Here is a 17,713-nt window from a genome sequence, read left to right on the forward strand (position 1 = left end):
GGACCCCACCATTCCCCTGGGAGTTTTTGGGGAGGTTTTAATGGAGGGAGTTAATCAAGAGGAATGTCTCAGTGCAGTGTTGTTGTTTTTTTTTTTTTTTTTTTTTTTTTTTTTTACTATTTCTGAGTTTGAAAGAGTCCCTTAAATTTTTTAATTATGTGGGAAAATTATATGCTAAACAATTGTGGTGTTTGCAGATGTGTCTAAGTGAACATTTAGTATATGCCAGAATTTCACCTTTTACATTTGATGATAATGATATCATTGCTGGGTCTTTGGGTCATTTATATAATGTGTTTGCTCGTTAATCATAGTTTCACCTTTTAATTATAGGCAGACTTCTTGGCCCTACCAAAAGGTATAGATAGACTTCTATTAAATTTCATTAGAATTGTTGGCATTAAGTTCAGTTTGGAGAGAGAATTTCCACTGTCAACTAGTTCATTAATAGCCTTTTAAATTCTTGGAAGCCAAATTTTAAGCTGCTAAAGTAGCTCTCCTGTTGAATTTTCTTGTCACAAGGAGGTTCTGTAATCTTTATATTACAGCTATTGAGTTCCCAAAGTACGTTTAGATTGTTTTCTAATGACTTTTGGGCTTCTCATTAAAGATGGATATCGTTTTCTGTCTTACAGTTAAGATAAACTTAAGTTTGTATGTAAGTGATTTTTTTAAAAATGCAGATCTGATCTTACCACACCCTTAGGATTTTCTTGGCCATAACCATTTCTTATCAGTTTCTTGGCTTCAGTCTGTCAGATTTGAATTCAGATGCCAGTGCTTTTTTAACATTAAAGGCATTTATGATTGAATACATACGTTTTTCATTTTCACTTAATTTAACTTATTTTAAGAGATTACCAAACAGACCGTGTTCTCTCAGGATTTAGGATCTTGGCATTCCTTTTACCTAAAATGCCTTTCTTTGCCATATTCTTCTGATCATCTCCTATGTATTCCCATAGAACTTAATTATACCTACCAAATTCTTAACTTTAATTAGACTTCTATTAAATTTCATACCGGTTCTTAACATTGCCATTAGTCACGCTATGATATAATACTTGGTTTTCTTGTATGTCTCCCCTACTACATTTATAATTTTTCTTAGTGATAATTTTTTTGCTTTGTTTGGTTTGTCATGTAATTTTTAAAAATTAATTTAAATTGGAGCTCAGTTGGTTGAGCGGCCAACTTTTGAATAGTAGCTCTGATCATGATCCCACGGTCATGGGATCAAGCCCCACATTGACTCCATGCTGAGTGTGGAGCCCTACTTAAGATTCTCTCTCTGCCCTTCTCCCCTGCTCGCTCGCTCTCTCAGAAAAACAAACCAAAACAAAAAACTCTTTTAAAATTAATTTATATTTTAAGAATTGTAATAAAAATGCATACATAAATTGTGGTATCATACATAATATTTTTTTAAAATGTTTTTTATTTATTTTTGAGAGACAGAGAGAGACAGCGCAAGCAGGGGAGGGTCAGAGAGAGAGGGAGATCCAGAATCCAAAGCAGGCTCCAGGCTCTGAGCTAGCTGTCAGCACAGAGCCCGACATGGGGCTTGAACCCACGAACTGTGAAATCATGACCTGAGCTAAAGCCAGATGCTTAACTGACTGAGCCACCCAGGCGCCCCTAACATACATAATATTTATTTTTAAGTGGATTGTTCAGTGACATTAAATATAGTTACACTGCTGTTCCATCATCACCATCATCGGTCTTCAGAACCTTTTTCATGTTGCAAAACAGAGTGAGTGCATTTATTGAACAATAACTCCTGATTCTTCCCTCCCAACTCTTAACATGGGACTTGTCTCTATCAATTTGACTACTCTACATATCTCATATAAGTGGAATCATACAGTATATGCCCTATGTAATTGGCTTATTTCATTCAGCATAATGTCCTCCTAATTCATCTGTGTGGTAGCGTGTAAGAATTTTGTTTAGGCCAAATAGTATTCCATTGTGTGTATGTACCACATTAACGGTAGTTCTTTCGTCTTGTTTATCTCTCTCTCCAGACTTGGCACAGTTTCTGGCACGTAGATGTGGTTCAGTGAATGTGTATTTTCAGTGACCATCTGTGTCATGGAAGCAATGTGGTGGTGTGGTGGGAAACTTGAGTGTTAGTCATAGCTGTTTTGTTGATTTTGTCTGTGATCTTGGGTAAATGATTCTTGGGTAAATGATTATCAATTCATCTTCTATAAAATGTTGATACCAGACACTTCTGAAAGCTTTGGAGGCAGTTTAATGAGATACAGAGGTCCTCGTTATCAGAGCTTCCGTGGTACAAGGTTACTGCAATGGAGCAAGCTTTATCAATGTGAAAATATTCACTAATAAATTAATCTTTTACAGAATTAGTCCTCACTTAGATAATCCAGCTTCCTGCCTGTCCTCCAACCCCTGTCTTATGGAGTATGTTCTTGGAGAACACCTAACAGTAGAGTGTAAATACCTTGCAACCTGACTTAAGGGAAAGTTGTAGAACTTGCATACTTGGTTGACTCTGTCTGCAGAGCTAAGGATGAATAGGGTTTTGTAGATTAGATAATCTAGAGAGATGCAATCTGTATGAAAAGTAAGCAGGCACCTCAAAAAGAATAACTTGAGGGGCTTCTGGGTGGCTTAGTTGGTTAAGCATCTGAATTTGGCTCAGGTCATGATCTCATGGTTCATGAGCTCAAGCCCTGCTCTGGGCTCTGTGCTCTCTTTCACTCTGCACCTTATGGGATTCTCTCTCTCTCTCTGTCTGTCCCTCACTAATTCATGCTCTCTCAAAAAAAATTTTTTTTAAATAACTTGAATTTTAATGAGTATAGAGGGTTCTTGGGAAAATTGATGAAATCCTGAAATATTTGGGTTTGGCAGAGATGACCTTCAGTATAATCAAGTTGTGCCCATTCAAACAGAATCTGCCATACAAAGTTTCAGAAGAATCCTCTTTCCCCCACACTTAACAGTTCATCTTAAGAGTTACTGTAGTTTTGGGGCACCTGGGTGGTTCAGTTGGTTGAGTGTCCGACTGCGGCTCAGGTCACGATCTCACGGTTTGTGGGTTCGAGTCCCGTGTCAGGCTCTGTGCTAACAGCTAGCTCAGAGCCTGGAGCCTGCTTCAAATTCTGTACCTCTTTCTCTCTCTGACCCTCCTCTCCTCGCACTGTCTCTATCTCTCAAAAAAAAATTAATTAATTGTAAAAAAATAGTTACTGTAGTTTTAATTATAAACTGGAATTTTTAAAAATATAAGCAAAAAACCCTCAAAGATAATAGTTTTCTTTGTTATTTAGAATGAAATTTTTATCCCTGTTTTAAGTGAATTCACTTTAAGTGGCCTTTTCTGGATCAGTTATTTTTAGGAATTGAGGATTTTCTGTACTAACTTCTTCTGAAACTTCTTTCTGAATTTATATAATGCCAAACATAAGAAATTATAGTAATAACCATAAATGATGAGCATTTTATGAAACTGTGTCCTTTTTGGTAATTTATTTTCTTTTCTTTTTAATATTTAATGTTTATTTGTTTTGAGTGCGGGGGGGAGGGCAGAGAGAGAGAGGGAAGAGAGGGTCCCAGGCCGGCTCTTCGCTGTCAGTGCAGAGCCCAATGTGGGGCTCTATCCCATGAACCATGAGATCATGACCTGAGCCCAAACTGAGTCAGATGCTTGACCAACTGAGCTACCCAGGTGTGCCAATAATTTATTTTCTTAACATAATCATTTTTGGGTCTTCAGGTTTATCTCACAGGTATTAGTTTTGGAAACTAGAACAGGCAAACATTTTACTTTAGGTAGGCTTATCACTTTAGGGTGGCCTAAAAACATTTGATATATATTTATTTCGTTTATATAGAATTGACTTGTTTAGTTATGATATTATTCAGGCTTTAAAAAAACCAATCCCCAACTGAAATTTGTTAATGACTATTTCAATGAAATTAAATGTAATTGCATACTACAAATAAATTGAAAATATTTTAAAAATTCATAAATGCCAGATAAACTTGATTTTAGAAAAGAAACTGTATATTGTGGCATCATTATTAGAAAAAACAATACAGAAGCTCTTAAGTGCTACTAGTTCTCTATTTTTGTCTAGAGAGAAAGTCCTTTCTTTTTTCTCTTTTTCTCTTTCTTCCCCTCTCCCTCTCTCATCTCTAGATATATTTTTAAGTTAGATCATACCGTCTAAGAGGGAATTCTAGTAATAATGTAGTTATCTACCTTTTCTCCTCATTGGGTGCTTGAATTCCCTCTTCAGCCAGTGACAGTGATTATACAGTGTCTGCTTGGAACACCATCAGTGACTAAAAAACTCAGCTTGTGGTGAAACAGTCTATTCAAGTGGAAATTTTTGTTAGAAGTTCTTTCCTAGTGCTGAACTGAAACTTCTGTTTTTGTGCATCTGTGCTATGCATCTGATGTGATACAGAGTGGCTCGAATCCTTCAACCTGACAGCCTGGGTTGGTCAGGATAATCTTGGCTTTCCAGCTCAGAAGTTAAAAAACAAATTTTTTTTTTTTTTACTTTTTATTTATACTTGGTAAATTCACATATCCATTTTGGATTAGAAAGGGGGCTTTTATAGTCTCACGAGGACTCAAGCTGACAGAGAAACCACCATCCCAGGTGTGGTAGAGGAAAAGAGAGCTTTGGAACAAAGGCCTTGCATCAGCAGTAAATGTTCTGGCCCAGAAATGACATGCGTCACCTCTACTCATAGTTCATCAGTTAGAACTTGTCATGTGGCCCTAACCTAATCAGCGGGAGTGGGGACGAGGGTAGGGAGTGCAGTTCTCCCGTGTGTGCAAATGGGAGAGAACCAGAGAATACATGGTGAATGGCACTAACAACTATCACACAGTCTTTGAAGAATTTGGAGATGTGTCATGTCTTTGTATTCCTTTCTTGACTAGGATAAAAATTCCTAATATTTCAAATCACTATGATATGATTCCCAATTTCCTAAGCCATCTAGACACCCGACAGTTTTCTGTGTTTTTCCCGAAGGGTACTGTCCAGAAGGGAACACAGTATTCCTGTATTCCTGTTGGATTCTGTCCAGGAAGAACTTTTTGTTTTCCTTTTGACAGTCTAAGATCAGATAAGTATTAAATCAGACAGTGTTCAAGTTAGTCTAGTCACTGTTTTATAGATGTGGGTTGAAATTGTGTCCTGAATGACTTAAGTTCAGAGTAAAACAGCTGTAGCATGGTACAGAGATTAAGTTTTGAGACTTGGATTCGAAGCCTGACTTTCAGGAACTGTGTTACACAGGGCATGTTGCACAGTTGTCCTGAGCCTATTTTCTGATAAATGTTACTTAACAGGATTGATGAGAATGTGAGAAGTGTTTTTCATGGAATTTACATTAAGTGGTATTAAGATACTAAGTGTTACTAAGAAGCATTGTTTTGTTTTCTTCTGACAGTTTCACCTTAGTTCATTAGGGCCTCACTTGAGTGTTTAAGTTCATACCTGGATACATATGAAAAAGTGAACATATAGACTACAGTCCTTGTGGGTGTAGATCATCATCACATACATTTTATATTATTATTGAAAAAAGTCAAACTGATCTGCTGCCTCTCATTTGCAGGTAGGGTTCTTTCACAGTCTACTCCCGGGACTCCATCAAAGACCATAACAATATCTGAAAGTGGTGTTATTGGATCAACTTTAAATTCTACAACACAGACACCAAATAAAATAGCCATCTCACCTTTGAAATCGCCAAATAAGGTAAAAAAAAAAAATTAGCCACAAATGCTCAAGTGTTGTGGTTAATGCCTTTATGTTCTTACTAGTCACTTAAGATACTTAAATTTTAACACATTCCCAAACAAGTAATAAGCTTTCATCAAATACTGGATTAATTTAGTAGTCAAGAAAAAGGAACTTACTCTAAACACATAGTAACCTAGTAGTATTTTGCATGCTAAGATGATTTCCATGGCCCATATAAATGTGGGTACAACAGAAATCTTTTGAATGAGGTACATAATGTGTTTAGTTCTCAAGTTAATATCTGTGCAAAACTGCTGTCTTTGGCAACTCACATATGTAGTGACTATATGAATATAAAATGTTGAATGTAACTTTATTATTATTTTGATAAAATACTCTGTTTTCTGCTTAAACTGTCCTGGGTTTTGTGGAGATCTGAGTTTTTGCTGGGTAACAGATTACCCAGAGTGCAGAAATTGCCATTAAATGCTGGTAACCAGATTCTCAGAGATTTTAGACTTAAGTAAGTTCATTCAAAGCATTTGAAAGCTTTACATAATTTGTTTTTATTATTTGAAGGTAGCAAAGTACTTATCATTTTACTCTTAGGTCAAATAAGTAGTCTTTAGCTCACTTCCTAAAACACTCAGATGTCATTATACCAGCATAACATTTTGAAAAGGTATATTTTAAAGGACATATTCAGGTGGAAAGCTAACCATCATTATTCTGTAAGATGCCACCTCTGTGATTCTGGAAACTTACTACCCTTTGTTCACCTTTTTCGTTATTTACTACTACTATTCATAAATAGGACAAACATTAAATATTTGTTCCACATTTTAAAAAATTTCTTATTAAAAATATTTTTTTAATGTTTTTAATTTATTTTTGAGAGACAGAGATAGACAATGCGAGCAGGGTAGGGTCAGAGAGAGAGGGAGATACAGAATCTGAAGACAGGCTCCAGGCTCTGAGCTAGCTGTCAGCACAGAGCCCAGTGCGGGGCTTGAACTCATGAACTGTGAGATCATGACTTGAGCCGAAGCCGGACTCTTAACCGACTGAGCCACCCAGGTGCCCCTGTTGCACATTTTTTGGAAGTCTAGCTGTTGGTTTCTGTTTTAATGAGACTTGAACATAATATACAAATATGATGTCTCTTACAGTTTATTAATATGGGATTCTACCTGCATAACAGAAAATAATTATTTACTTAAATAGAAAAAGAATTCACTAGATACTTGAATGCTATGTGCTTTGCATAGTGGTAGGCACTGGGGATAAAAGCATGAATAAGACAGTGTTTTCCATTTCAAGCAGTTCAACAGGGAAGTTAGATGTAAACGTTAAGAATTGCCCTACAGAATCATGACAGTTACAGGTGGGTTGATGAGCCCTCCTGTGTGTCGGGGACAGTGTATACAAAGGTTGTTCTTGAAAGGTCTTAACCTTAAACATGGTTTGGGTCTCAGCTGTGGTTGAGCCACAGAGGTAATACTTGCTTTGAGGTAGTTTCTCAATTGAGGTAATACTTTACACAAAGGGGCAAAAGTGTAGCCCCTTGAGGGAACTACATGGCTTTGGTAGTGTGAGAGGTGAGAGTACTAAGGTTAGGTAGAGGTTTTACTGTCTTCAGGGGAGTTTGCATTTTACTGTTCCAGAAGACTTTCTGTGGCTTCCCATTGCTTCTCCCACAGTGGTTTCCTTGCCTGCATATTGGGATCACCTGGGAATACCTGGTTTGTAGCCGTAGAGACTGTTTTAATCGGTCTGGACTTTGGGCTGGTATCAGGATTTTTTTTAAAAGCTCTCAATGTGATTCTCATGGATACCCTAGATTGAAAACCACTACTCTAGGATAATATGAGATTGCATTTTTTTTTTATTTTTATTTTTTTGAGAGAGCGAGAGCGAGAGAGCATGCACACAAGTGAGGGAGAGGGGCAGAGGGAGAGAAAGAGAATCTCAAGCAGGCTCCACACTCAGCACAGAGCCCAACTTGGGGCTCAGTCCCATGATCCAGATGATCAAGAGTCACACTCAACTGAGTGAACCACCCAGATGCTCCAAGATTTACATTTTAAAAAAGATGATTCTTACAGCTTTATGAAAGACAGTGTGAAAGAGACCAGTTAGGTTAGTGATTCTCAGCCATGCATGGACTTTTGAAACACACAAGAGGCCCCTTGAAAAAACTGGGTCCTACCTCGTTTCATAAATGAGGGTCTCTAGGCTGGGGCCTAGAGATTAGTTTTAATATTTTAAAATTCTTAAATATGGGTCAGGGTAGAGAATCACTAAGTTAGATTACTTATAGTACTTTAGGCTTGAGCTAGACCAGTAGCTAAGGGGCTTAGGAAGAAGAGATGTGTTAAAAGAGGTTTAAGACATAATATTGCATGTCAGGCTCTTATAGGGAGGGGGAGAATCTAGGATGACTCCTAGATTCCTGACTTGAATAACGAGTAGATGATGGTGGCACTGTGGACTAGTGAGACTGATATATGGGCTATGACTGATTTGCGTACAAATAAGAAGTAGCTTTATTTTTCTTTCATCCTTAGCTTTAGCCATGCCATCTTGGATCTTCCTTCCCTACATCTTGATAAGGGATTATTTTTAACTATAAGAACAAGCCTTATTTTGGTGATTAAATTCACAGGTATGAAAAGGCTAGTCAGAAGCTTAAATCTGGTTCAAAGTTTTTCCCCTCAACTGAGATCTAATCATGACTCAGGGACCATATAGTGAAGAAGAGTGTGATCTGTTTTCTTCACTTTTCTACCTCTTCCCTCTTTTTGCTTTTGGCTTCTGATTGGAAGGAAGATTAGAAGAAAAAGGATAAAGTCTTCTATGATTGGGACTGTTGTGATCTAACTGCCAGTGTAGCAGGTATCCAAGTGTGGACTTTTACAGTTGTGCCTTAAGGAAAGATTTTGGAGGTCCCCATGAATATGTCCCCGTTGCCCACTTGTTTGTCGCGAGCGTGGTACACACTCAGGCTGTCCTCAGCAGTTTTCCCCTGGCTGTCTCTTCCCTCCTGTAGTCTACTCTATAACCTGGAACTGCAGTGTACTCTTATGACATAGAGGCACGTGTCTTTGGCCCATAAAGGTTCTTTAGCCCTGCTGCAGCATCTGTTTGGCTAATGGGAAACCTATCAAAGAACCCAGTGGTAGAAGTGCAGCTTAACTAACTACTGTCCTCCTTTTCCTTGCTCTACCATTTGGACAGCTCCATCCAACCTCTTGCTTTCAGAATTCTCCAGGCTGGGACCAGTTTCTGTGTTCACATATGTCCTAAACTTTTGCGGGTATGTGTCAGGTTCTCCCGAGAAATCTCGTACTGCATTCATTTCTGGTGGCTAGACCAAGATAAGCTTGAAGAGTTTCTTTATCACCAAAAAGAAGTCTCTTTATTACAGTATGTTGCTAGCCAGAAATTGAGATGTCAAGTTTTTCCTTCTTATAGTTTTCACCTAGTCCATCCCAGAAGTTTTCTTGGAGAACCCCTGCCTTTCTTTGTTCTTATGGAGGTATGAAGTCTTCTCTACATTTATAAATTTACTTCTATGTATATTTTTTTAATTTTTGAGAGAGAGAGAAAGGGAGACTGAGTGCGAGCCAGGGAGGGACAGAAAGAAAGAGGGAGACAGAATTTGAAGCAGGCTTCAGGCTCTGAGCTGTCAGCAAAGGGCTTGAACTTACAAACTGTGAGCTAAAGTTGGACACTTAACCAACTGAGCCACCCAGGTGCCCCTACTTCTATTTCTAATCTGTTTGCTTTTATTTTCAACAGGCAGGAGGTAGATGATAGGGATGCTGTCTCTCAGTAAGTCTGCCATGGATGTCTTGTCTTCCTTTTTAGAATGTGGGAATTTATCATTTGTAGTTCTCAGCTTTGGCAGCCCCACTTCAACCAAATTTTGAGATAATAGAAAAAAATCCCATTATCCTCTTATACTAGACAGGAAATATAGAGAGAATTACTGGTTTGGGCAAAGAGATGTTGTTTAGTTCTTGGAGATGTTTGTCATCAAAGTACTCATTAATTATCTAAAGAAAGATGTCCTTTAGAAAGGTGAATATAGGGAGTGACAAAAACAACGCAAATAGATGAAATCAACCAGGGAGCATGAGGTTGTGTGTAGAGAAAGAAGAAATCAGGACTGAACCACAGGAATATTAAGAGTTAATAGAAGAAAAGGAATCAATGAAAGAGAAGGAATGGTAAGAAGTAGTAGGAAAAACAAAAAATGTAAAAGAAAACGAAGGAGAGATGACTTCAACAATGCTATTGGGCTACAATTTCAAATGTCAAGAAAGTCAATTAAGAAAAAGACTGAAAAGTAAAGTTTTGCCTCCATTGATCACAGTGGTGAAAAGGAAACCCAAGTATACAGCTTTCCCTACCTTCCAACACTCAACAATCCTACCACCATCTGCCTTGAATAGCCAGGACTTCTCTCATTATTTATCCCTGTTTATATTGGGTACCATCCAAAGGCCCAGACTCCTACATCACCTTTTGTCTCCCACATCTAGTCTCCTTAAGGTTGTCAGTATCTTCTATCCTCGCTCTCACCTATCCCCAACTCTTGAACTACTTCCATTTTGCCTTCTCTGGAATTCATAATCAAAATGATCCCCTAACTCCTCAACCTTTTCACTGAATTCCTTTTAATCTTGTTCTAACAGATACCCAGCTCTCCCCTACAATACTGCTTTCCCAGAAGACCTCTTAAACGATGGCCATTTTTTTCTCCTTCAGCCCTAGGCCACTGATCCTATAGTGAAGGGGTGGGGCTACATGTTCTCCTTGCTTCCTCTCATTACTCTCTGAAAACCTACTCACTTTCTTCTCCAGCTTTGACACTAGTGTTACCAGGTTTGTTATGGGAAGTTAGGCAAGTCTACTGTCTTCTCAATTTACTTGATGCTACAGTTGTCTTTTATTATAGAACGTATTTATTCCATTATATTTATTTTATAAAGTAATCCTCACTTCTCTACAAAGTATTTATTAGACATGTAAATAAGCACTAAACCAATGAAAACATGATTCTTCATGATTTTCTTCTTTATATTTTATTTAGCAAAGCTGTCCCCTACTTTCTGACATTTAATGTGTCTTTTGTCCTGTAATCTTATTCTTGCCTTTTAGTACTATTTTTTTTTCATGGAGTATTTGGGTTTATTTCAGAAATGCAGTGTGACTTATGGGGCACCTGGGTGACTCGGTCGGTTGAGTGTGCAACTCAGATCATGATCTTGTTTTGAGAGAGAGAGAGCAAGCACAAGCAGGGGAAGGGCAGAGGGAGAGGGCGAGAGAGAACCTCAGGCAGGCTTCGTGCTCAGCATGGAGCCCAGTGCAGAGCTTCATCTCATCACTGAGAAAATGACCTGAGCTGAAATCAAGAGTTGGAATCTCAACCAGCTAAGCCACCCAGGTGCCCTTCTTCTCATTCTAGAACTCTGGTTTCAAAAACATTAGTCAGTTCACAGCTCTTAGATGCTCTGTTCTGCTTATCCACCCCCACTTTGTTTTGTGTGTCAGTTTGGATAATGTCTACTGACATGTCTTCAGATTCATTGGTTCTTTCCTCCTTTGTGTGGGCCCATTGAAGGGCTTCTTCATCTCCAGTAATTGTTGTTTTAACTTCTAGCGTTTCCATTTGACTCTTTCTTCCAGTTTCCATCTCTCTGGTGCAGTTCCCCATGGTTCATTGCATGTTGTCTTACTTTCCCATTAGGCCTACTAATAATATTAATCATGTTATTTTAAAGTTCTTACCTGATGGTTACAACATCTAAGTCATCTCTGAATCTACCTCTTATTTTGTAATTGGAAAGGCTGTCTGGAGACCTTTTTTCAACATTTTTAATATATTTTTTAAAATGTTTATTTATTTTGAGTGAGAGAAAGCGTGAGCAGGGGTGAGGCAGAGACAGAGAATCCCAAACAGGCTCCACCCTCAGTGCAGAGCCTGATGCAGGGCTTGATCCCACAACCATGAGATTATGACCTGTGCACCTATTATTTGATGAGTTTGGGGGGAAAAAAACATTTTTGACATACTTCCTAGAAACAAATGACTGCAGATTATTAAAACTTTTGGTTGTAACTCAAATTGATTCCAGTTTTTTTTTCTTTCTATGAGGTTAAAGAAGGACCTATGTGAGTTTTCAGATCACCAAGAATAATTTTTGAAGGTAGAATACAATTTAAGTTTTGGTATAAAATTCAAGAGGAGTTCAGAAAATAATGTATAGTATTATAGTAAATATTCTTCTGTTCATGTATACTTATTTGTGAAAATCATGTTTTTCAGTGTTTATAAGAAAAATAGTAGAATTGGTGCTGAGCTCTCACTCTCACAATATGTAATATTCAGCCATGGATACAGGAAGTAATGAGTCCTGTCATCCATCTGAATAAGAGATGCATCCCAATAAAATCTTTTTTATTTGTAATAATCACAATTTATAATATATTTGTGTTGCTGTAAGTATATATAGTAATCATTAAAACAAGATATTTATTTTAATTAAATTTTAATTAGTGAGCATATATAAATATATATAATATATGAATACTATTGGTAGAAGTAGAATTCTGTATATATAATATATGTTACATATATATAATATATAAATACTATTGGTAGAAGTAGAAGTATTATACATATTATATATAATATATAAATGTATATAATATAAATACTATAGGTAGTATGCATTTATATACAAGTATATATATAAATACTATTGGTGGAAGTAGTATTCTGTGATTCATCACTTACATCAACACCCAATGCTCATTACAAGTGCCCTCAATCCCCATCACCCATCTAGCCCATCCCCCATCCACCTCCCTCCATCAACCCTCAGTTTGTCCTCTATCATCAAGAGTCTCTTGTGGTGTGTTTTTTCCCTTTCTTCTCTTTCTTCATCCCCTTCCCCCATGTTTATTTGTTTTATTTCTTAAATTCCACATATGAGAGAAGTCATATGATAATTTGTCTTTTCTCTGAGTTGTTTCATTTAGCATAATACATTCTAGCTCCATCCATGTTGCAAGATTTCATTTGTTTTGATGGCTGAGTAATATTCCATAGTGTGTGTATATGTGTGTGTGTGTGTGTGTGTGTGTGTGTGTGTGTACCTTTATCCATTCATCAGTCGATGGACATTTGGGTCTCCTTTATCCATTCATCAGTCGATGGACATTTGGGTTGTCTCTTAAGTTTGGCTCTTGTTGATACAGACAAAATTATTTAATACTTAGAGCTGTATAAAAAGGGTAGTAGGAAATAAGGTTTTTGTTTAAATTTTTTAATAAAATTTTTAAAATATTTTATTTATTTTTGAGAGAGCATGAGCAAGGGAGGGGCAGAGAGAGAGGGAGACACAGAATCTAAAGACAGGCCCCAGGCTCTGAGCTAGCTGTCAGCACACAGCCCAATGCAGGGCTCAGACTCATGAACCGTGAGATCATGACCTGAGTCAAAGTCGGACACTTAACCAGTTGAGCCACCCTGGCACCCCAGAACTAAGGTTTTTAAAATTTCAATTTATATACATCTTTTTGTTTCAGAGAATTCTAAGAGAATTTCAAGCATAAAAATATTACACTAGAATAAAATTTTTAGAGGCTGTAGAATTAAATACAAATTCAAAGAGGAAAGGGAATAATGTAAATTTATGTCTTAAGAATGATTTGTGTTTTAAAAAATGTGATAGATACTGGTATCAGGTCACCGTGTTGATCTGATTCTGTAGAATACATTATAAAACGTAATGGGACAGGTATATTTCAATTTAATTTTGTTAATATTTTTAATAGGCTTGAAATTACGATAAACTAAATGATGTTCTCAGTCTCTCTGAAGGTTATCTCCATTCTAGCCAACTAGAAGGGAAAAGACATGGAAAAGCACATGTGAGAGGCTTTTATGGGCCAGACCTAGAAATAGGCATATAGCATCCATTCAGTTCACTAGCTAAAATTGTGTTGCATGGCCTCACCTTAACAAGGGAGGCTAGGAAATATAATCAGCTATATGACTAGGTAGCAGAAGAGACTCTGGATTTTGATTAGCTGCAAGCTGTCTGTAACAATCGTCCATACACATATAAGAGTGCTACATTAACACAGGTAATAGACAGGAAACTGGGAGCCTAAACAATAATGAATGTTTACGTTATGGAGAGACACTCTTCCATCCTGATACTTCCATCCTGATAGCTTTTCATGGCTGTCAGTATATATGGAGGTCAGTGTGTACCCTGTGCGGAGGCTGCAGAAACTAAAGAAGAGCTTACAGTGGTTGGAGAGACAAAATTGAACACATATAAAACAACAATGAGTAATGAAATAGGTGCTTAGTTGTGTGGTATAGACAAGATGGTTTGAAACTAAAGAGATAAATCCTGGCACTTCATTTACCGTTTACTCAGATACTTCATCAGTATCTACTACGTGTTGGGACTGTGCTGTGAAACACTAGAGAGAACAACAAAGATGCGTCGAACCTAAACCCTATGGAGGTTGTGAAAGGGAATGTGATAGAAATGAATCACATAATATACAAACAGATAAAATTGCAAAACCATGAAAAGATTTATGATGGTATGAGACCCTACATAAGGAGACTCAGCCATAGTTACGGTGATTAGAGAAGGCATCCTGAGCGAAAGTTTTGTATGGATGTGAGTTAGAGGGGATGTCAGCCACAAGCGTGAAGGTGTAGAGCTGGAATAGATATACTGTACGTGTAGGACGGCACAACTAATCTGATTGGAATTAGGAATGCTTTGGAGGGAATGGAGGGCATAGAAAGATAAGGCTAGATTATGGGTGGGTTTTAAAACAAAGCAAATATAGGTTTAATTTTGTCATTAAATGGAGATTCATAGAATGTTTCTGATTTGTCAAAAGCTATAATCAAAGTATGAAAGTGAAATTTGCAACAACAAAAAAATTAGCAATGTCTCTGGTGGCAGATAGAGGTGAGTCATAAAGATGATTGAATTTGTTTGGCAGATAGCCAGACAAGAAGTGATATGAGCAATGACAGTATCAAAAAGTGAAGACAGAGGTTTCAGAAGTTGATAGCTTTTACCATGAAGCTCTTACATGTTTGAGTTGGGGGGGTGATTATGGTTGTAATGAGTACAATTTGAAGTGTAGGGTGTTAGTTTTCCTGATAAACTTTGTTACAGATTGTTCTAAGAATAATGAGAGTTGGAGTTGAGGTGCTTACAGTTTACATTGATTCTGTTGCCTGAAGTTTTATTTTTTCTATAGTTCCTCACACCAGTACCCATTAGCCAGATTATGGAACAGAAGAAATAAATGACTGAGAATTTATTTTTTTCTGTTATTTTTTTTCTGTTGTTGTTTTTAATGCTTTTGTAATTATGTTGATTGAATACCTGTTGGGTCCTGTGGCCATATTACTAAAAACTTTTTATACTATACAAACTTTTATACTATACAAAATTGTATGTTAAAAACCTAAAGATACTAAGAAGTTAGGGTAGTATTAACTCATTCCCATGTGCCCTTTATCCAACTTTAGAATTATCAGCTTTACCTTGTTTTTATCCACCCGCTTATTTTTTTTTAAGTAAATCATGTCATTTCATCTGTAGATATTTGTGTATATGAAAGATAGGAACACTTTTTAAAACTTACTCACATTCCTTTAATGCTATTAAATATCTAGTTAATTCACATTTCCCTAATCATTTTATTTATTTTTATGCTGTTTGGATTTAGGATTCAGATATGTTTGTGAATGATATTTCTCTTACTTTTTTCATCCTCCTTTGATTCTCTTACCTTTTATAAAAAAAAAAAGAACAAAATTGGGTTGTTTATATCCTATAATTTTTCATAGGCTGGTTGCATTCCTCTGGTGCTTTCTAGTTTCAGGAATTTCTGGAATGGTACCCAGATGGCTCTTGCATCTTTAGACCTTACAGTGTGTTCTGCAGATATTTTTTCCCAGTCTGTGGCTTATCTTTTATATTTTTAAGAGTATCTTTTGTAGAGCAGAAATTTTTAATATTAATGAAGTTTGACTTATCAATTTTTTCTTTCCTGGATCATACTTCTGTTATTGTATCTAAAAAGTCATCACCAAACCCAAGGTAAATTAAATTTTCTCCTATGTTATCTTCCAGGACTTTTATTGTTTTCCTTCATTGTTTTATAGTTTTACGTCTGAATCCATGTGAAAGGTGTCTGTTTAGATTCACTGTTGTGCATGTGAATGTCCTATTCTAGCACCATTTGTTGAAAAAACTATTTCCATTGAATTATTTTTGCTCCTTTGTCAGAGATCAATGGACTATATTTAAGCGAGTCTATTTTTGTGCTCTCCTGTTTAATAAGTCACTTTTAGTCTTTGACAATCCAATCAATTAAAAGATCTCACATAGATTTATATCTTTTTTTTTAAGTTTATTTACTTAGAGAGAGAGAGTGTGTGTGTGTGTGTGTGTGTGTGTGTGTGTCTGTGTGTGTATGTCTGTGTGTGTCTGTGTGTGAGTGCAGGGGAGGGGCAGAGAGAGAGGGAGAGAAAGCCCAAACAGGCTCAATGCTGTCATCGCAGAGCCGCATGTAAAGGTGGTGCTTGAACCCACAAGCCACAAACTGTGAAATCATGATCTAAACAGATAAAGAGCAGGTCCCTTAACCAACTTAGCCACCTAGGTGCTCCTCACATAGATTTATATTTTTAAAGTTATACATGTCTTTGTGTCTTCTGGACTCCTCTTCTGTGGACTCTGATGCATATTGGGTGGTTTGCCTTTTTTCTGTTGTGAACTGAAAAAAGCCCATAGCATATTAAGGAAATTATTGCTTTGTTATTACTGCAGTTACAAACATTTTTCCAAGGTGGCTTTGTCTTTTTTCTCTACATTGCAGAAATTTTGCACATTAATTTAGTTAAAATATTGTATTGTCTTTATGAATTTTGAGTTTTTGAGCTATGCCTAGTTAAGTCTTCCTTACTCCAATATTATAAAACACACACTCATTTTTAAAAGTTATTTTCCATGTAAAAATTTATTATTATTTAGTATAAGAACAGATCGATTCGTTTTTGTTTTTTAAACCTTATAAAGTAGTTAAATTAATATTAGCTCCCATATCATTTTTATCCTGACGGATTTTCATAGCCCATCTTGCAAATTGGGTATCTACTTGGGTAGAATACACACACCATAAAAGTTACTATCTTAAACATTTTTTAAAAATTTTTTATGGTTTTTATTTATTTTGGAGAGACAGAGACAGTGAGTGCAGGGGAGGGCAGAGAGAGAGGGAGATACAGAATCTGAAGCAGACTCCAGGCTCTGCGCTAGCTGTCAGCACAGGGCCCGACATGGGGCTCGAACCCACGAACTGTGAGATAATGACCTGAGCCGAAGCTCGATGCTTAACCAACCAAGCCACCCAGGTACCCCTATCTTAACCATTTTTAAGTGTACAGTTCAGTGGTATTAAGTGCATTCATCCTGCTGTCCAGCCATCCCCACCAACCAGCTTTCCATCTCTTGGAAAACTGAAACTACATACCCATTATATAACAAGTTGCCTCTCTTCCTACCCCAGCTCTTGGCAACCACCATTCTACTTTCTGTCTCTATGATTCTGGCTACTCTAAGTACCTCATGTAAGTGGAATCATACAGTATTTGTCTTTTTGGGACTGGCTTATTTCCTTAGCATAATGTTTCTAAGGTTCACCAGTGGTGTAGCATATGTCCGAATTATCTTACATTTTAAGGCTAAATAGCACTTTATTATATGTGTATTCATCTGTCAATGGGCACTTGGATGGTTTCCGCATTTTAGCTATTGTGAATAATCCTGCTATAAACATAAATGTATAAATATCTCTTGGAGACCCTGCTTTCAGTTCCTTTGAGTGTATACCCAGAAGTGGAATTTTTG

General features: G+C 36.9%; 1 protein-coding gene across 4 annotated transcripts in view; it reads left to right on the forward strand.

Moving 5' to 3' along the window:
• LIN54 (lin-54 DREAM MuvB core complex component) overlaps positions 1-17,713 on the forward strand; it is a 65,118-nt gene that overhangs the window by 19,970 nt on the left and 27,435 nt on the right. For all 4 annotated transcript variants that reach the window (XM_029944136.1, XM_029944150.1, XM_029944145.1 and 1 more), the window contains exon 4: positions 5,614-5,756. In XM_029944136.1, coding sequence (XP_029799996.1) covers positions 5,614-5,756 — 143 coding nt within the window. The remainder of the gene's footprint in view (positions 1-5,613; positions 5,757-17,713) is intronic.

This window comes from Suricata suricatta, chromosome 1 (assembly GCF_006229205.1).
Source record: "Suricata suricatta isolate VVHF042 chromosome 1, meerkat_22Aug2017_6uvM2_HiC, whole genome shotgun sequence".
Lineage (NCBI taxonomy): Eukaryota > Metazoa > Chordata > Mammalia > Carnivora > Herpestidae > Suricata > Suricata suricatta.